General features: G+C 45.0%; 1 protein-coding gene across 1 annotated transcript in view; it reads left to right on the top strand.

The window, feature by feature from the left end:
• The window catches only part of LOC117504186 (protein DENND6B-like), a 74,098-nt gene that overhangs the window by 33,603 nt on the left and 18,466 nt on the right, over positions 1–22,029 (top strand). Inside the window, 2 exon segments of the mRNA XM_034163577.1 lie at positions 16,842–16,895; positions 16,973–17,082. Of these exon segments, the coding sequence (XP_034019468.1) occupies positions 16,842–16,895; positions 16,973–17,082 (164 nt within the window).

Here is a 22,029-nt window from a genome sequence, read left to right on the forward strand (position 1 = left end):
GTGTTGAGGCTGTCATTCTCAGCATCTATGTGGATGTTAAAATCACCCACTATAATTATCTTATCTGAGCTAAGCACTAAGTCAGAAAAAAGGTCCGAAAATTCACAGAGAAACTCACAGTAACGACCAGGTGGACGATAGATAATAACAAATAAAACTGGTTTTTGGGACTTCCAATTTGGATGGACAAGACTAAGAGACAAGCTTTCAAATGAATTAAAGCTCTGTCTGGGTTTTTGATTAATTAATAAGCTGGAATGGAAGATTGCTGCTAGTCCTCCTCGGCCCGTGCTACGAGCATTCTGACAGTTAGTGTGACTCGGGGGTTTTGACTCATTTAAACTAACATATTCATCCTGCTGTAACCAGGTTTCTGTAAGGCAGAATAAATCAATATGTTGATCAATTATTATATCATTTACTAACAGGGACTTAGAAGAGAGAGACCTATGTTTAATAGACCACATTTAACTGTTTTAGTCTGTGGTGCAGTTGAAGGTGCTATATTATTTTTTCTTTTTGAATTTTATGCTTAAATAGATTTTTGCTGGTTATTGGTGGTCTGGGAGCAGGCACCGTCTCTACGGGGATGGCAGGGGGAGAGAAGCTGCAGAGAGGTGTGTAAGACTACAACTCTGCTTCCTGGTCCCAACCCTGGATAGTCACGGTTTGGAGGATTTAAGAAAATTGGCCAGATTTCTAGAAATGAGAGCTGCTCCATCCAAAGTGGGATGGATGCCGTCTCTCCTAACAACAGTGTTCTGGCAGTTAGTGTGACTTCCCACTGTCGCCAAGTGCTTGCTCACAGGGCGTCGTTTTGACCGTTGGGGTTTTTATGTAATTATTGTATGGCCTTGCCTTACAATATAAAGCGCCTTGGGGCAACTGTTTGTTGTGATTTGGCGCTATATAAATAAAATTGATTGATTGATTGATCATTTAAACTAACATACTCATCCTGCTGTAACCAGGTTTCTGTAAGGCAGAATAAATCAATATGTTGATCAATTATTAAATCATTTACTAACAGGGATTTAGAAGAGAGAGACCTAATGTTTAATAGACCACATTTAACTGTACTGTATTAGATGTATTGGGAGCCACTCTGAAGTTTCAGACTGTGGAATCTGCCAGGCGTCTGTTAATCTGGATATCTATTTGGTTTCCAAACACCAGCTGTCCTTCAAGGCCGCTGGGATAAAATCCTCCTCCCGAAGAACACTCCTGATAGCCTCGCTCCTCATCTCCCCCGCCTCCTTGTCTTCCCCTGCCTCCCTCCCTTCCCAGTCCTGAGATGTTGACTGTGGGACCTTGAGACTCTGGTGGACTGATTCAGGACTGGGATCCCCCCCCAGGATGGACAGATAAGGCCTGATGGCGCCTCAAGGGCGGCCTTTCCGGGCTGTCTGTCTGGACACTGGACACATCCAAGTCTCGGCTGTTGTCTGTCGTCTGTTGTGTTTTTTTGTTTTTGTTATGACTGTTTTTCTGTGCTATGGGTTTTTTTTGCTCTCCGGTGGTGCTGCGGGAGTTCAACACAGCAGCAATGGAGGTTTTTCTTTTCCCAAATCTTTCCTTGTGTGTGCTTTTATGTGTGTTCATGTACCGGACCGGCTTATGTGTGTTGTTGTTTAAGTGTATCATGAGGCCGGTCAAGGTTTGCTCAGCCCTGCTCGTGACCTATGGCAGGGATATACATCTGGAGCTGGTCCCCGGGCACCAAAAAGGCGACCTCTGCTCCTAACTGGCAATTAGGATTGGTAAAATGCAGTAAACATTTCATTGTGCAGGGAACATGTTCCTATGTGCATATGACAATAAACTTCTTTTGAATCCTTGAATCCTTGAAAATCAAGGGTGGTTCAACGCTTGCCAGCGTATGTCTCATATGTCCTGCACATGTGAGACACAAGTTGAAAGTAAGTTATGTGATTGTTGACACACTTTTCTTGTAATTTACTTATAAGTCAAAATGCTTCCATTAATGCTGGGCACTGATTGGCTGAAAGCTGCGGTCCTCATACGAACAGACTGTTTCAAATATTAAACCATTACACATGGAGTAAATATAAAGTCTTACCTGTTCATTTCACCATCACAGTCGAACGAAAAGGTATATCCACATAAAGCCTCCTTGGAAAACAATGTCTGAAAAATACTTCCTTGTCATGGCTGAAGAAATGTCAGTCTGTGACACCAGCACTTTGTGCACTTGGCTCCATCAGATCATGGTTTCGACACCGGCCCTTTGCGCACTTGGGTCCGTAGATCATGGTTTCCCCAGGGGCACTTTGCGCACTTGGCTCCATCAGCTCATGGTTTCCACAGGGGTACTTTGCTTCACAAGCTCCATCAGGTCATGGTTTCGACACCGGCCCTTTGCACACTTGGCTCCATCAGATCATGGTTTCGACACTGAAACTTTGCACACTTGGCTCCATCAGGTCATGGTTTTAACACCGACACTTTGCACACTTGGCTCCATCAGGTCATGGTTTCGACACTGGCACTTTGTGCACTTGGCTCCATCAGGTCATGGTTTCGACACCGGCACTTTGTGCACTTGGCTCCATCAGATCATGGTTTCGACACCGGCACTTTGTGCACTTGGCTCCATCAGATCATGGTTTCGACACCGGCATTTTGCGCACTTGGCTCCATCAGATCATGGTTTCGATACCGGCACTTTGCACACTTGGCTCCATCAGGACATGGTTTTGACACCGGCGCTTTGTGCACTTGGCTCCATCAGATCATGGTTTTGACACCGGCGCTTTGCGCACTTGGCTCCATCAGGTCATGGTTTTGACACCGGCGCTTTGCACACTTGGCTCCATCAGGTCATGGTTTTGACACCGGCGCTTTGTGCACTTGGCTCCATCAGATCATGGTTTCCACAGGGGCGCTTTGCGCATTTTGCTCCGTCTGATCATGGTTTTGACACTGGCCCTTTCAATTTCAGTCTCAATTTATTTTCATTTATATAGCGTATCATCAGCATAGCAGTGAAACTTAATCCCAAAGTGCTGCAATATGTGCCCAAGGGGTGCTATGTAAAGGGACAAAAGCAGGGGGCCTAAGACAGACTCCTGTGGAACCCCAAATTTCATGTCACTAAGGTTAGAGGTAGTTTTGCTGTACAAAACACAGTGAGAAGGACTGGTCAAGTATGACGTCAGCCAAGCAAGGGCACTCCCAGTAATCCCAAAGTGATTTTCCAGCCTATCAAGTAGAATATGATGATCCACTGTATCAAATGCAGCACTGAGATCTAACAGCACCAGAACCGTAGTGGTGTCTGAATCCATTGTAAGCAGAAGATCAGTCACCACTTTAGTGAGAGCCGTCTCTGTGGAATGATATTTTCTAAAAGCAGACTGCAGTGGCTCAAAGAGATTATTCTCAGTAAGATAGTCTACAAGCTGCCGTGACACCACTTTTTCCAGAATTTTAGAGAAAAATGATAGATTTGATATCAGCCGATAGTTTGTCAATACACTAGGGTCAAGATTAGGTTTCTTAAGTAATGTTTTAATCACTGCAGATTTGAAACATTTAGGAACAGATCCAGAAGTTAAAGAAAGATTAATCATTTCCAGCACAGTCGGCCCAAGAGTGGACCACAGGTCCTTAAACAGTTTTGTTGGTATGGGAGGCAGAGCCTTCAACTTTCAGGCTCCTCTCCTGTGGAACCAGCTCCCAATTCAGATCAGGGAGACAGACACCCTCTCTACTTTTAAGATTAGGCTTAAAACTTTCCTTTTTGCTAAAGCTTATAGTTCGGGCTGGATCAGGTGACCCTGAACCATCCCTTAGTTATGCTGCTATAGACTTAGACTGCTGGGGGGTTCCCATGATGCACTGAGTGTTTCTTTCTCTTTTTGCTCTGTATGCACCACTCTGCATTTAATCATTAGTGATCGATCTCTGGTCCCTTCCACAGCATGTCTTTTTCCTGGTTCTCTCCCCTCAGCCCCAACCAGTCCCAGCAGAAGACTGCCCCTCCCTGAGCCTGGTTCTGCTGGAGGTTTCTTCTTGTTAAAAGGGAGTTTTTCCTTCCCACTGTTGCCAAGTACTTGCTCACAGGGGGTCGTTTTGACTGTTGGGGTTTTTCTGTAATTACTGTATGGCTTTTGCCTTACAATATAAAGCGCCTTGGGGCAACTGTTTGTTGTGATTTGGCGCTATATAAATAAAATTGATTTGATTTGGTATAAATAAACATGTGCTTTTTGTTGACATTACGGGTTTCATCAGAATGCTTTGTGAGATACTATCAAATTCTGTAAATCTAGTTAATACCTCAGTAATGGCGCCCACTTCAATAGCAGGGTGTAGTGGCTGGATTAAGGCATGCTGGGATATGTTTAACCTAATGTCTTCTATTTTCTTCTCAAAGTAATCCGGGAAATCTTGTTCTGGAAAAAGGAGAGCGAACTACAGGTGGTTGTCCATGCATAAATGTTGTCACCGCGTTATGCTTGTTTTTGTTGATCAAATCACAGTAATAGGTCCGCTTTGTAGCCAGTAATGCATGCTTATAGTCTAAGATAACATTACGTTTGGGAAGCTAACGTTAATACACACTTTTGTTTACATTTGTTGTTATATGTATTTGTTAATACTGTTATTGTAGGGTTAAACAACGCTATTGTACTTTATATGCTAGTTACCGGCTTTGTTTTACCTTTTGGCTAGCACAGTACAGTTGGCTAATTAACGGTAGCTCATCTAGCTAGAGTTTGCTTACTTTCGTGATTTACACTTTTATTTTACATGGTGTAGACTTTTAATGGTTCTTCAGTTTATGGGTTCTTTAATAGATATCAACAGATAGCATCTAAGTTTTGGGTTTCCATTAGAAAGCATGTAGAGTATGGATTTTGTCTTCCTATAGTAAGCTAGCAGGGTGAACTTTAGATAGATAGCTAAAACATATTACATAGTAGCTTCTGTTTCTAAAATAAAATAACCATATTTATAGCTTAGCCTATGAGCTATAATTTAGTTTTACAACAAGTCTACAGACTAGCTAAATGTATACTACAATCTTCCCCTGTATGAATATTTAGGTTTTAGAAGCTAACTCCTGTATAATATTATGTAGCAACTATATTTCTTGTATATGTTGTTTACTACCCTGATTGTGTAAATATCACTTATATACATGCTGTCCATTTTCTATAAAAAAAGCTTTTCAACCTACTACTTTTCAACCTACTATATACAGTGACAAAGTAATACGGCTGATTTTTATTCTTCTGACCTTGGCAATGTGTAATATCCTGAGCAGAGCGGAAAATCAGATGCTCAACGAGTTATAGGTTGTGACCCCCAAGAGCTAATAAGCTAAACCTACATTTATAATGAGAGCAACACCCCCACCTTGCTTCACATCACGAGGAATGTGACTAAATGTGTACGCCAGTGGGCAGGCCTCTTTTAAGGGGCGGACAGCTGTAGGTTTCACATAACCCAATCATATCTAAGTGATGATCAATAATTAGATCATTAATCAACAATGATTTTGAGGATAGTGATCTTATGTTAATGAGACCCATAAGGACCTCAGTGGGGTTGACAGTTGAACTGTTTGGGTTTAGGGATGGTTCCAGAGTTGCATATATAAGATGCCTAGAAGTAAACAACAACTATCCACGCATGCCCTTTGTGCACTTGGCTCCATCAGATTATGGTTTTGTCACCGGCACTTTGTGCACTTGGCTCCATCAGGTCGTGGTTTCGACATTGGCCATTTGCACACTTGGCTACATCAGATCTGTTACGGTTTGGCCCGGAGTGGAACAGAGAACCCAAATGCTGGGAGCAGAAATAAGAATGGAGTGAGTCAGAACACTGGTTTATTGACAATGATTGTATGGAGGAGGAGGAGGAGGCAGCCTTGCAAAATGGAGACAGGGCCCGCACAGTCCAGGTGGTATTGTAACCATAGTGTTGAGTGGATGATTCAATCCGGAAGTCAGGTGGCCGCCTGCAAGCTGTCGACGTGGAATCTGGAGAAGATACACAGGGGAGTGGATTGCTGAGCACGCGAACCGAGTCAGTTCCAGAAGTAGCTCAACACAAATTCACAGTCAGATTAAGAGACAGGTTATCTTAGCTGAGTCCAGAGTGTTGAAATGAGCTGAAGCTATGAAACGGCAAACAAAATACTAAGCTTGGAAACTCAGACAAGCCGTAGGAAAAAAATGACAGACCAAAAATGCTGAGCTTGGAAACTCAGACAAGCTGCAGCTAAAATTGCAGTGTCCAATCTAAAGAGCATGGGAGCTCAGAATAATCACTGCGTAGGAATGCACAAAAGAGAGGCCAGTTACCATGAAAGATATGCTGAGTTTCTGGCAACGATGGAGTGAAGAGCCAAGGTTTATATGCATGGATTGATGAGATGAGGAGCAGGTGTGTCGATCAGCTTGAGGCGCGCCACCTGTGCAGAAGAGAGAGAAACAGCAGCAGCAGGAACAGGCAGCCCACAACAGTACCCCCCCAATGGGAGCCCCTAGGCGACCTACCAGGACGATCAGGATGGTCCCGGTAGAAGTCCTGGATCAGGAAAGGGTCCAGGATGAGGCCCCGCTTGACCCAGGAGCGTTCTTCAGGTCCATAACCCTCCTAGTCCACAAGATAGTGGAAACCCCATCTCTGATGATGAACGTCCAGAATCTTCCTGACGGTCCAGGCTGGATGACCGTCCACTATCCGGGCAGGAGGTGGCAGAGGAGCTGGAGGACACAGAGGGCTGGAGTGCACTGGCTGCAGCCGGGAAACATGGAAGACCGGGTGGATCCGCAGCGAACGGGGCAGCCGGAGTCGAACAGCAGAAGGGTTGACCACCCTACGGTCTATTGACAATGGCCCGATAAATCTGGGTGACAGCTTGGGAGCGTCCGTTTGCAGAGGAATGTCCCACGATGAAAGCCACACCTCCTGCCCGGGCTGATAGTCGGGGGCAGGGGTCTGGTACTGGTCAGCATGGCTCTGCATCCGGGTCTTGGTCTTCAGCAGGGCAGAACAGGCAGTCTTCCACACCCGACAGCACCTCCTGAGGTGGAGTTGGACAGATGGAATGAATATATCAACTTCCTGAGATCGTAATAGAGGGGGTTGATAGCCTAGACAGGCTTCAAAGGGGGAAAGTCCGGTGGCTGAAGAAACTTGAGAACTGTGGGCGTACTCCACCCAGGGTAGATGAAGACTCTAGTCCGTTGGGTGTGAGGCTGAAACACACCGGAGGGTGGCCTCGAAGTCCTGGTTCACCCGCTCTGCCTGCCCGTTGGTCTGGGGATGAAACCCAGATGACAGGCTGACCGAGGCTCCAAGAGCAGCACAGAAGCTTCGCCACACTTGCGAAGTGAACTGGGGCCCTCGGTCAGACACAATGTCCTGGGGGATACCATGCAGCCTGACCACATGGAGGACCAGGAGGTCAGCGGTCTCCTGGGCTGTTGGGAGCTTCTGCAAGGACACAAAGTGGACTGCCTGGGATGGAGGAAGTCCCGTAAAACAAAGTCCAGACCTAAGTGTGACCAGGGATGGCCGGGAGTTGGGAGCGGCTGTCACAGCCCAGCGGGAGGCTGGTGAGATGTCTTGCCCCTGGCACAGATGGATCAGGCCTGCACGAACTCTCTTATGTCTGACTGGACAGTGGGCCACCAGAAGTGGTGACGGAGGAGTTACAAAGTCCGATGGATTCCAGGGTGGCAGGACAACTTGGAGGAATGACAGAACTACAGGACTTGGGATCTGGTTTTGTGTGGCATGAAAAGCTGACCGGGCGGCCCTCCCCCGGAATCAGGATGGTGGGTGAGGGCTTCCTGGACAGCTCGCTCAATATCCAAGGTCAGCACCCCGACAATCATGGATCGGGAAGGATGGTCTCTGGAGGATTCTGTGGTTCCTTTGGTGGTGAGTACTGGCATGAGAGGGCATCCGGTTTTCTGTTCTTGCTGCCTGGTCTGTATGAGATGGTGAAGTTGAAACTACCAAAAAACAGTGACCATCTGGCTTGACGGCATTCAACCTAGAATACATCCAGTCAGCTTGGCTGACTGGATGTATTCTAGGTTGCGGTGGTCTGTCCATACAATAAATGTAACTGTGGCTCCCTCCAGCCAGTGTCTCCACTCTGCAAGAGTGGAGACACTGGCACTTCATAGTTCCTCTCAGTAGGGGAGAGGCACCACAAGAAAAGGCGCATGGATGATTCTGTTGTCACTCTCTGATCTCTGGATAGGACCACGCCTAGCCCAGAGTCAGAGGCATCTACTTCCACTTTGAGCTGACGATCCTGGGTCCGGCTGAGTAAGGATGGGTGCAGTGGCGAACTGGTTTTTAAGGAGATTGAATGCGGAGTCGGCCTGAGGAGTCCACTGAAAGAGGAAGTGAGTGAGGTGAGAGGAGCTGCAACTTGACTGAACCCGTGGATGAATCATCGGTAAAAGATAGCAAACCCTAGCAACTGTTGTAACTGTTTAAACGAAGACGGAGCTGGCCAGTCAGTGACGGCCTTGACCTTAGCGGGGTCAGGTTTGTCTTGATTGTGTGAGATAATGAAGCTTAGGAAGGTGACTGTGTTTTGACACTGGCACTTTGCTTACTTGGCTCCATCAGATCATGGTTTCCACAGGGGAACTTCGCGCACTTGGTTCCATCGGATCATGGTTTCGACACTGGCACTTTGCGCACTTGGCTCTATTAGATCATGGTTTCATCACCGGCACTTTGTGCACCTGGCTCCATCAGGTCATGGTTTTGACAATGGCACTTTGCGCACATGGCTCCATTAGATCATGGTTTCGTCACCGGCCCTTTGCGTACTTGGCTCCATCAGATCATGGTTTCCACAGGGGCCCTTTTCACACTTGGCTCCATCAGATCATGGTTTCGACACCGGCACTTTGCGCACTTGGCTCCGTTAGATCATGGTTTCGTCACCGGTACTTTGTGCACTTGGCTCCATTATTAGATCATGGTTTCGTCACCGGCACTTTGCGCACCTGGCTCCATCATATCATGGTTTTGACACGACACTTGGCGCCATCAGATCATTGTTTTGACACCGGCACTTTGTGCACTTTGCTCCATTAGATCATGGTTTCATCACCGTCACTTTACGTACTTGGCTCCATCAGATCATGGTTTCGAAACCGGCACTTTGGGCACTTGGCTCCATCAGATCAAGGTTTTGTCACCGGCACTTTGCGCACCTGGCTCCATCATATCATGGTTTTGACACGACACTTGGCGCCATCAGATCATTGTTTTGACACCTGCACTTTGCTCCATTAGAGCATGGTTTCATCACCGGCACTTTACGTACTTGGCTCCATCAGATCGTGGTTTCGAAACCGGCACTTTGTGCACTTGGCTCCATCAGATCAAGGTTTTGTCACCGGCACTTTGCGCACCTGGCTCCATCATATCATGGTTTTGACACGACACTTGGCGCCATCAGATCATTGTTTTGACACCTACACTTTGTGCACTTTGCTCCATTAGATCATGGTTTCATCACCGGCACTTTACGTACTTGGCTCCATCAGATCATGTTTTTGACTCCGGCAATTTGCGAACTTGTGTAACAAGATAAAATCTGCTTTGTAAGAGCAGTTTAGTATTTTTCCCACACTTTCCTAGCCCTTTAACGCATCACCATCATGTGACTCGAGTCGCAGGGTAGTGTTCAGCCAACTGGATTGCGCGGAGTGATTATATAAGCCTGCTCTGGCTTCCTGTCATTGGATGTGTGGAGGGGAAGCCAGGTAACAGAGCTGCTGCAGATAACATCTGTCCGGGAGGCTGGAGCTGTGTAGTTTGCTGCACACTGAACTCTGATGGAATTGTCCAGGTGACCCTGCTAGGGTTGGAAGGATGGCGAGCTACTGGACAAACAGCTCGGAGCCGGAGGAACTTACAACATCTGCAACGTCTTCACTGGTCCAGTGGGGGGCTGTCGCAGCCTGTGCTCTGTCCCCTCCCCATCTCACTAGACTGAACACCAACTTACCTACGTGCTTCTCCATAATGGACATTCGCACATGGACATTTACTCACTAACAATAAGGACAATTACACGTACAACCGTGTATGTGTTCAGCTTTGTGATTGTTCCAATCTGCTGAGGGATACTGAATTGCTGTGTATTTGGTTTGGCTGTTCTAACCAAGGAATTTGTTAAACAATCATGTGAACTTTATTAATTTCAGGATCTTAACTGCAGAATTGTAAATAAGATAAGACTTTATTGATCTCACTGTGGAGGAATTCACATGTTATGTCAGCTCTTAAAAAACACACAAGATGAGTGCGAGTAGAGGAAAATGTGCAGCAAACAGCATGTGCAAAAATAAAGCAATAATAATAATACTTGTAACAATACAGTAAACAGCTTGGGACTCCGACGAGGGCGGTCGCATCTCCTCCACTCTCCCTTATCTCTCTGCCTTTAACCTTCAAGTCCCTACTTCACTAGACTGTGAATTCCTCAAAACTATATTGGATTCTGGATCTATTGGACTACTATTGGATTAACCATGGAATTGATCAGCTGGTCTCTGAATGCTATTAACACCATTTTTTCTACAAGAAGGTCAGGACCGGGGGATCCTACCTGTCAGATGGAGCGTATCCTGCGGGCTATGTCCTCGACTCCTGGGGGTCTTGGCGTGTTGCATGCTTTCTCCGTTGAGGACGTCGAGGATTTATTCATTTTGGTTTCATGGCAGCAGGGCTGGTACAACCCCTGGCAAAAATGATAGAATCACCGGCCTCGGAGGATGTTCATTCAGTTGTTTAATTTTGTAGAAAAAAAGCAGATCACAGACATGACACAAAACTAAAGTCATTTCAAATGGTAACTTTCTGGCTTTAAGAAACACTATAAGAAATCAGGAAAAATAATTGTGGCAGTCAGTAATGGTTACTTTTTTAGACCAAGCAGAGGGAAAAAATATGGAATCACTCAATTCTGAGGAAAAAATGATGGAATCATGAAAAACAAAAGAACGCTCCAACACATCACTAGTATTTTGTTGCACCACCTCTGGCTTTTATAACAGCTTGCAGTCTCTGAGGCATGGACTTAATGAGTGACAAACAGTACTCTTCATCAATCTGGCTCCTGTAGTAGCTGTTAGAGACTGGCACCTGGAAACTATTTGAAAAATTTATCTGGCTTTCGGTGAAAATTTTACGGGCTTCACAGAGTATAAGGTCAGTTAGTACAGCTTTAAGGACGCTCAGCACGCCGCGCTCCGAGCTGCGACGACACGACACAAGCCACCGGACCATTTCTGAGCTGATGGCTCTGTGGATACGAGACTGTCGTGTGCTCTTTCTCTGGTTATCACAAGAGCTGGACATCAGCCATTTTCCGGCAGATTTCACTTTTAACAAGAGATTTTGTCATGGAAAGCTGCGCGGAGGTTTCGCTTTGGAAGCGAGACAAAGGAACACCTCCGTTTCGGCGTGTCAGAGGACAAGTTTGGACATGTCTATCTCGGCTTTCAATGCTTACCAGTCCAGTAAGTATCAGTGAAATTGTGGAGAGCTGGACATGTCCAAACTTGTCCTAACATGCTGAAACGGAGGTGTTCCTTTGTCTCGCTTCCAAAGCGAATCGGTCGTGACGTGCGAAGCCTCCGCGCGGCTTTCCATGACAAAATCTCTTGTTAAAAGTGAAATCTCCCGGAAAATGGCTGATGTCCAGCTCTTGTGATAACCAGAGAAAGAGCACACCACGGTCTCATATCCACAGAGCCATCAGCTCAGAAATGGTCCGGTGGCTTGTGCTGTGTCATTGCAGCTCGGAGCGCGGCGCGCTGAGCGTCCTTAAAGGGGTCCTTAAAGCAGTATTAACTGACCTTATTCTCTGTGAAGCCCGCCAGATAAATTTTTCGAATAGTTTCCAGGTGCCAGTCTCTAACAGCTTCTGAAAAAATTCTGAAGGAAAAAAACCCCAAATCATTCCGCCATTTCCAGACAATGAAAATCCGACGACGGGGCAGGACCACTCCTTCCACAAGGAGTGCTCACAGGCGAATGACATCACCGACAGGCGTGGAAAAACTCACGCATGCGCACGAGGGTTCAAGCTTGTCTGACGTGAAAACATATGAATCAAATCCATATAGTTAAAAAAAAATAAATAAAAAGGTACGATACTTTATGGACAGACCTTGTGTATGTATATATATATATATATATATATATATAAACATGATTGGAATTAAAAGATAGGAGGAATATTGGGTATTGATTTATCAGCTTCAGCAATCATTCCTAGACTTGTGATTTAGTTCATGATATCTATAGTTTTAATGAGCTGTCTCTGAGAAAATCATGCGTGTGGCAGTGTAGGTGTCCCAATGGCCCTGACTCGGATTTTGATGAAATTTCACCAATTACCCTTCAAATAGATTGATTAGGCGTGGTAAATGTTCTTTTTTCTTAAAATTATAGCATTAACATCTGTGACTACAAATGATTTCTGTTTGAATGATGACACAGAAAGATGGTCTAGTTTGTTATATTCATAATGGCGTTTAGCTTAGCTAAACAAAAGTATGTGGAGGCAAAATTTCAAACTTTGGACCAAACGGCCTCTGGCTGTCATGGGAGGAAGAGTCAGGAGGTTGACTGTCAAAATTAACAGGTTTATTATACAAAGGGCTTTGGACACACCAACGAACAGCACACAGCAAGTGTGTGTGTGTGTGTGTGTGTGTGTGTGTGTGTGTGTGTGTGTGTGTGTGTGTGTGTGTGTGTGTGTGTGTGAATCAGCACTTATGCACACATGTCAGGACAGTGTTCGTGCACAAGTTCTCATGAGCTCTTCTCCCCAAACTGATACTGGTAGCTATCTGAAGATGACATCACCTAAACGCTGAACGAGATGTTTTTGTCTCAAAGCTGCAGTTCAACGTGATCAGAACAGACTCTGTGTCCCCCTGAGTCAGACAGAAACATGTCAGTCTTTTGCGCAAACTGCATGAACAGTCTCTGGATTAAGCATGTGCATTCCCACAGTGATGAACACAATATGAAATAATAATATAATATGAAATAAACATGGCGTCACATGAAGACAATTATTTTGCTTTCACAATTAAGACATGTGATTATGTGATACAGTACCGGTATTCTGACACTTTCTTTTTCTGTCCAAAAAGCAAAAAAAAAGTCTTTCTTTTTGGAGATTGACCTTGGAATTATGCAGTGACCTTAGCCTCTGATTATTAACCACATAATTCCACTCCCTATATCTGAAAACATATAAATGGGTAAAGTATTGACTGGAATAATGAGGAAATTCAAATTTGATGAAATCGAGTGGGATTTCAAAGAACCTTACTTTGCTGACATTAAAGAGCTGAAATCTGTTAAACACCAGTCATATTACATATCAATATAAAAGTAATAATCTCTTCTATCATATTGATTCATTAAAAGCCCAATATTATCAATTCTGGATGTAATACATACTGCTGAATATGGAAAATTGGCAAAAAGAAATTGCAGAATCTTGACCTTTGTCAATGACCTTGACTTCTGATCATAAAACTAATTGCATAAATGAACTCCCCATATTGTAAAACAGGTGAAATGATGCCTTATTTACTGAAACAGGCAAAATATTGACTAATATATGAGGATTTTCAAATTTCCTGCTCACCAGGATTTGGTCCTAAAAGTGTCCACTTATAAAATTCAGTGTTGATTATAGAAAATATAAGGAAAAGTTCCACTGAATGGACATTGGTTTAGAGTTTCCCTGATGATGCCTCATGCTCAGTTTTTTCAAACCACGTGCTCGGATTTGAAAATTGCTTTGTCAAAGTTTGGCATTTTTATTGTATATTTTAATGTCACAGCTTCTCAGGGTGTTTTGACATCAAATTTAGAATTTCCCAAAAATGGGATAAAATTTTGTCTGCTGAAGAAACAAACTTTACCAATGCCTAATCAATTGACACTCACACACTCATCTTCAACTGGTTAGTCCAATTAAGGGTGGCAGGTGGCTGAATCTATCCCAGCAGTCAAGGTGCGCAAGGCGGGGTACACCGAGGACAGGACGCCAGTCTGTCACAGAGCTACATACAGGCAAACAAACACATTCACACCCGCAGGCACACCTACGGACAATTTAAAGTTTCCAATCTACCTAACCTGCGTGACTTTTTAATATGGGAAGAAGCCGGAGCACCCGGAGAGAACCCACTCAAACACAGAGAGAACACGCAAACTCCACACAAAGGCCACAGGTGAGAATCGAACCCGTGACCTTCTCATTGTAAGGCAACAGTGCTAACCACTAAGCCACAGTGCTGCCCCCTAATCAATCTGTTTGAAGGGTAATTGGTGAAAATTTCATCAAAATCTGAGCCGGGTCATCGGGACACCCCCGCATGATTTTCTCAGCGACAGCTCGTTAATACTTACAAATTGTTATCTTTGTGCTACACCAGCACTACAATTGGCTCCATCAGATCATGGTTTCATCACCGGCACTTTGCGCACTTTGCTCCATCAGATCATAGTCTTGACACCGGTCCTTTGCGCACATGGGCAAAGGACCCTCAGCCCCAACCAGTCCCAGCAGAAGACTGCCCCTCCCTGAGCCTGGTTCTGCTGGAGGTTTCTTCCTGTTAAAAGGGAGTTTTTCCTTCCCACTGTAGCCAAGTGCTTGCTCACAGGGGGTCGTTTTGACCGTTGGGGTTTTACATAATTATTGTATGGCCTTGCCTTACAATATAAAGCGCCTTGGGGCAACTGTTTGTTGTGATTTGGCGCTATATAAAAAAATTGATTGATTGATTGATGGGCCCATCAGATCATGGTTTCGTCACTGGCCCTTTGCGCACTTGGCTCCATCAGATCATGGTTTTGACACCAGAGATTTGCGCACATGGGTCCATCAGATCATTGTTTTGAGACCGGCACTTTGCGCACTTGCCTCCATTAGATCATGGTTTCATCACCGGCACTTTGCGCACTTTGCTCCATCAGATCATAGTCTTGACACCGGTCCTTTGCGCACATGGGCCCATCAGATCATGGTTTCGTCACTGGCCCTTTGCGCACTTGGCTCCATCAGATCATGGTTTTGACACCGGCCCTTTGCGCACTTGGCTCCATCAGATCATGGTTTCGACACCAGCGATTTGCGCACACGGGTCCATCAGATCATTGTTTTGAGACCGGCACTTTGCGCACTTGCCTCCATTAGATCATGGTTTCAACACCGGCACTTTGCGCACTTGGCTCCATCAGATCATGGTTTCGACACCAGAGATTTGCGCACACGGGTCCATCAGATCATTGTTTTGAGACCGGCACTTTGCGCACTTGCCTCCATTAGGTTATGGTTTCAACACCGGCACTTTGCGCACTTGGCTCCATCAGATCATGGTTTCGACACCAGCGATTTGCGCACACAGGTCCATCAGATCATTGTTTTGAGACCGGCACTTTGCGCACTTGCCTCCATTAGATCATGGTTTCATCACCGGCCCTTTGCGCACTTGACTCCATTGGATCATGGTTTCATCACCAGCACTTTACGCACTGCTCCATCAGATCATGGTTTTGAAACTGACCCGTTGCACACTTGGCTCCATCAGATCATGGTTTTGACACCGGCACTTTGCGCACTCAGCGCCATCAGATCTTGGTTTTTAAACCGACCCATTGCGCACTTGGCTCCATCAGATCATGTTTCATCACCAGGTCTTTGCGCACTTGGCTCCGTCAGATCATGGTTTTGACACCGGAACATTGCGCACTTGACTCCGTCAGATCATGGTTTCTTCACCGGCTATTTGCGCACTTGGCTCCGTCAGATCATGGTTTCGTCACCGGCTCTTTGCGCACTTGGCTCCATCAGATCATTGTTTTCACAGGGGCACTTTGCACACTTGACTCCATTTGATCATGGTTTCGACACCGGTGATGTGCTTGTCAATATTCAAGTTTTCCACCTGCCAAAGAAAAGTGTTCTCCCGGCAGTGGAAACACAAACCAAGCCAGACTTAACCGTTCTGACGTATAATACCGTGCAGCAACATTCCGAACCACTCAGTGGAAACGGTGCTGTTGATATCCACTGATTAAGTTGTCAAGGTGTGACAGCTACATTAATTTATTAGATGTACACCTGCGTATGCCAGCATTTTCAATAAAGGCGGTATATGCAGGCTAAATTGTCAAGGTGTGACTGGGCCTTTAATCAGCACTAAACGCCCATCAATCAGCACGAGCCTGAAATCAACACCAAACACCTCTCAGTCAACACAAGCCCAAAATTCGGATTAAACGCCTGTCAGTCAACATGAGCCCGAAAACAACACCGAACGCTTATCAATCAACACTGAACTCCTGTCGGTCAACACGAGCCCAAAATCATCACCGAACGCCTGTTGTTCACCATGAGCCCGAAATCACCACCGAATGCTCATCAATAAACAGTGAACTCCTGTCGGTCAACACGAGCCCGAAATCATCACCGAACACCCGTCGGTCAGCACGAGCCCGAAATCAACACCGAATGCTCATCAATCAACACTGAACTTCTGTCGGTCAACACGAGCCTCAAATCACCACCGAACGCCTGCCGTTCAACATGAGCCCGAAATCACCACCGAACGCCCGTCGTTCAACATGAGCCCGAAATCACCACCGAACGCCCGTCGTTCAACATGAGCCCGAAATCACCACCGAACGCCTGTCGGTCATCGCAAGCCTGGCGTCAGAGAGGACATGTTTTTGTGCTTTAGCTGCTTGAACTTTGACCGGATTTGTGACTTTGTGTCGTGTCTCAGGAGCGCTACATGGCTGCTCTGATGCCGCTGCAGAGGTCTGTGATGCCTTGGAAGGTAACAGCGAATTATCAGAGCATCACAGAAAAGACTTTAGTGACTCTGAAGGCCATCTGAATCCTTTGTGTCCTCAGACTCCCCCTCAGGTCCGAGTGTTTAGTCAGGACGACTTCATGTCCACGCTGGATCAGACGGGTCCTAAGCTGACGTCAGTGCTGGGAGGTGACTGGGCGGGGCTATACAGGTAAGTTTGTTGCACAAAAGTTCCATGTTTCTTTTATAAACCACATTTTTATCCTCCCAGTATGAATTGTGGGGGGGGGGGGGGTATAGCGAGCGATCAGCATGTCCGTCCGTCCGTTTTCGCTTGTTCGGGCAACATCCCAAGAACCAGTTGACCAATTTCATTCATATTTATCGTAAGGCTGTCACCATCGTCATTTCTGAGTGTCAGCAGCAATTCACTGTTTGTCGCCTCGTTTTCTGCTTCAAACTGACTTTAAAATGATTTAAGAGGTTTTACTTTGTCATCTGATGGTTAATAATCACATTATTCCCTTTGATTGCTTTGGGTGCAGAGAGTCAGACTCAGAGAGTCAGACTCAGACGTGCTGCTGTGGTCCCAAATGATGCATGTGCAGTGAAGGCAGGGCAGACCAATTTTTAGGGGGACCGTTCGGTCTTTGACACCGGTCCAAGGATATGCCACATCAGAGTCGTCACAGTGAATCTTGACTGTGTCATCTGACAGGACCCCTTCCCAAATACCCAGGATCACCTTCAAGGTAGCAGCAAGAGGAGTTCAAAAGGTACCACAACGGTTTAGAGCTGTCGTTGTGCCATCACCATGGGAACGACCTGGTGGTTGGCAACAGTGCTTACCACTAAGCCACACGCCACCTAAACCTTTAACTGTCAACAGGGAGGAACACATCCCCACTCCACCTAAACCTTTGACTGTCAACATGGAGGAACACCACGTCACCTAAACCTTTGACTGTCAACACAGAGGAACACATCCCCACTCCACCTAAACCTTTGACTGTCAACACGGAGGAACGCATCGCCACGTCACCTAAACCTTTAACTGTCAACACAGAGGAACACATCCCCACTCCACCTAAACCTTTGACTGTCAACACAGAGGAACACATCCCTACTCCACCTAAACCTTTGACTGTCAACACAGAGGAACGCATCGCCACGTCACCTAAACCTTTGACTGTCAACACGGGGCAACGCATCGCCACGTCACCTAAACCTTTGACTGTTAACACGGAGGAACACATCCCCACGCCACCTAAACCTTTGACTGTCAACACAGAGGAACGCATCGCCATGTCACCTAAACCTTTGTCAACACGGAGGAACACATCCCCACGCCACCTAAACCTTTGACTGTCAATGCGGAGGAACGCTTCGCCACGCCACCTAAACCTTTGACTGTCAATGCGGAGGAACGCATCGCCACGCCACCTAAACCTTTGACTGTCAATGCGGAGGAACGCATCGCCACGCCACCTAAACCTTTGACTGTCAATGCGGAGGAACGCATCGCCACGCCACCTAACCCTTTGACTGTCAACGCGGAGGAACGCATCGCCACGCCACCTAACCCTTTGACTGTCAACGCGGAGGAACGCATCGCCACGCCACCTAACCCTTTGACTGTCAACGCGGAGGAACGCATCGCCACGCCACCTAAACCTTTGACTGTCAACGCGGAGGAACGCATCGCCACGCCACCTAAACCTTTGACTGTCAACGCGGAGGAACGCATCGCCACGCCACAGCTGCTTGTGAGTTTGTCCATCTGTGTCCAAAACCACAGCTGATTATTTATTCGACAAATAATGTTGCATTTGTGTTCAGTCAGTTCCTAATATGTAAATCAAAAGATAATGACAGGTCAAAGACTTTTACGTTTTTTGCAGAAGAATCTACTGGTAATGGTCATGTATGATGTGAATTTATATATTGGACAAAGCCGGCCGGTCTCTTTCATCACACAGGCTTCAAATTCATTCCAGACCGTCAGTGGGCGTCTGCAGTATAGCTGCATGTCATCAGCATGACAGTAATCATGTTGCTATAACCTCACAGACGGAGTACTCAGACTGAAAATGCATCTCAGACTTCACTCATTCAGTGTATCGTGCCCAAACAATTAAATTTAATCAATCAATCAATCAATCAATTTTTTTATATAGCGCCAAATCACAACAAACAGTTGCCCCAAGGCGCTTTATATTGTAAGGCAAGGCCATACAATAATTATGTAAAACCCCAACGGTCAAAACGACCCCCTGTGAGCAAGCACTTGGCTACAGTGGGAAGGAAAAACTCCCTTTTAACAGGAAGAAACCTCCAGCAGAACCAGGCTCAGGGAGGGGCAGTCTTCTGCTGGGACTGGTTGGGGCTGAGGGAGAGAACCAGGAAAAAGACATGCTGTGGAGGGGAGCAGAGATCGATCACTAATGATTAAATGCAGAGTGGTGCATACAGAGCAAAAAGAGAAAGAAACAGTGCATCATGGGAACCCCCCAGCAGTCTACGTCTATAGCAGCATAACTAAGGGATGGTTCAGGGTCACCCGATCCAGCCCTAACTATAAGCTTTAGCAAAAAGGAAAGTTTTAAGCCTAATCTTAAAAGTAGAGAGGGTGTCTGTCTCCCTGATCTGAATTGGGAGCTGGTTCCACAGGAGAGGAGCCTGAAAGCTGAAGGCTCTGCCTCCCATTCTACTCTTACAAACCCTAGGAACTACAAGTAAGCCTGCAGTCTGAGAGCGAAGCGCTCTATTGGGGTGATATGGTACTACGAGGTCCCTAAGATAAGATGGGACCTGATTATTCAAAACCTTATAAGTAAGAAGAAGAATTTTAAATTCTATTCTAGAATTAACAGGAAGCCAATGAAGAGAGGCCAATATGGGTGAGATATGCTCTCTCCTTCTAGTCCCCGTCAGTACTCTAGCTGCAGCATTTTGAATTAACTGAAGGCTTTTTAGGGAACTTTTAGGACAACCTGATAATAATGAATTACAATAGTCCAGCCTAGAGGAAATAAATGCATGAATTAGTTTTTCAGCATCACTCTGAGACAAGACCTTTCTGATTTTAGAGATATTGCGTAAATGCAAAAAAGCAGTCCTACATATTTGTTTAATATGCGCTTTGAATGACATATCCTGATCAAAAATGACTCCAAGATTTCTCACAGTATTACTAGAGGTCAGGGTAATGCCATCCAGAGTAAGGATCTGGTTAGACACCATGTTTCTAAGATTTGTGGGGCCAAGTACAATAACTTCAGTTTTATCTGAGTTTAAAAGCAGGAAATTAGAGGTCATCCATGTCTTTATGTCTGTAAGACAATCCTGCAGTTTAGCTAATTGGTGTGTGTCCTCTGGCTTCATGGATAGATAAAGCTGGGTATCATCTGCGTAACAATGAAAATTTAAGCAATACTGTCTAATAATACTGCCTAAGGGAAGCATGTATAAAGTGAATAAAATTGGTCCTAGCACAGAACCTTGTGGAACTCCATAATTAACTTTAGTCTGTGAAGAAGATTCCCCATTTACATGAACAAATTGTAATCTATTAGACAAATATGATTCAAACCACCGCAGCGCAGTGCCTTTAATACCTATGGCATGCTCTAATCTCTGTAATAAAATTTTATGGTCAACAGTATCAAAAGCAGCACTGAGAAGATCATTTGTAACCTTCACTAATGCTGTTTCTGTACTATGATGAATTCTAAAACCTGACTGAAACTCTTCAAATAGACCATTCCTCTGCAGATGATCAGTTAGCTGTTTTACAACTACCCTTTCAAGAATTTTTGAGAGAAAAGGAAGGTTGGAGATTGGCCTATAATTAGCTAAGATAGCTGGGTCAAGTGATGGCTTTTTAAGTAATGGTTTAATTACTGCCACCTTAAAAGCCTGTGGTACATAGCCAACTAACAAAGATAGATTGATCATATTTAAGATCGAAGCATTAAATAATGGTAGGGCTTCCTTGAGCAGCCTGGTAGGAATGGGGTCTAATAAACATGTTGATGGTTTGGATGAAGTAACTAATGAAAATAACTCAGACAGAACAATCGGAGAGAAAGAGTCTAACCAAATACCGGCATCACTGAAAGCAGCCAAAGATAACGATACGTCTTTGGGATGGTTAAGAGTAATTTTTTCTCTAATAGTTAAAATTTTGTTAGCAAAGAAAGTCATGAAGTCATTACTAGTTAAAGTTAATGGAATACTCAGCTCAATAGAGCTCTGACTCTTTGTCAGCCTGGCTACAGTGCTGAAAAGAAACCTGGGGTTGTTCTTATTTTCTTCAATTAGTGATGAGTAGAAAGATGTCCTAGCTTTACGGAGGGCTTTTTTATAGAGCAACAGACTCTTTTTCCAGGTTAAGTGAAGATCTTCTAAATTAGTGAGACGCCATTTCCTCTCCAACTTACGGGTTATCTGCTTTAAGCTACGAGTTTGTGAGTTATACCACGGAGTCAGACACTTCTGATTTAAAGCTCTCTTTTTCAGAGGAGCTACAACATCCAAAGTTGTCTTCAATGAGGATGTAAAACTATTGACGAGATACTCTATCTCCCTTACAGAGTTTAGGTAGCTACTCTGCACTGTGTTGGTATATGGCATTAGAGAACATAAAGAAGGAATCATATCCTTAAACCTAGTTACAGCGCTTTCTGAAAGACTTCTAGTGTAATGAAACTTATTCCCCACTGCAGGGTAGTCCATCAGAGTAAATGTAAATGTTATTAAGAAATGATCAGACAGAAGGGAGTTTTCAGGGAATACTGTTAAGTCTTCTATTTCCATACCATAAGTCAGAACAAGATCTAAGATATGATTAAAGTGGTGGGTGGACTCATTTACTTTTTGAGCAAAGCCAATAGAGTCTAATAATAGATTAAATGCAGTGTTGAGGCTGTCATTCTCAGCATCTGTGTGGATGTTAAAATCACCCACTATAATTATCTTATCTGAGCTAAGCACTAAGTCAGACAAAAGGTCTGAAAATTCACAGAGAAACTCACAGTAACGACCAGGTGGACGATAGATAATAACAAATAAAACTGGTTTTTGGGACTTCCAATTTGGATGGACAAGACTAAGAGTCAAGCTTTCAAATGAATTAAAGCTCTGTCTGGGTTTTTGA

This window comes from Thalassophryne amazonica, chromosome 22 (assembly GCF_902500255.1).
Source record: "Thalassophryne amazonica chromosome 22, fThaAma1.1, whole genome shotgun sequence".
Lineage (NCBI taxonomy): Eukaryota > Metazoa > Chordata > Actinopteri > Batrachoidiformes > Batrachoididae > Thalassophryne > Thalassophryne amazonica.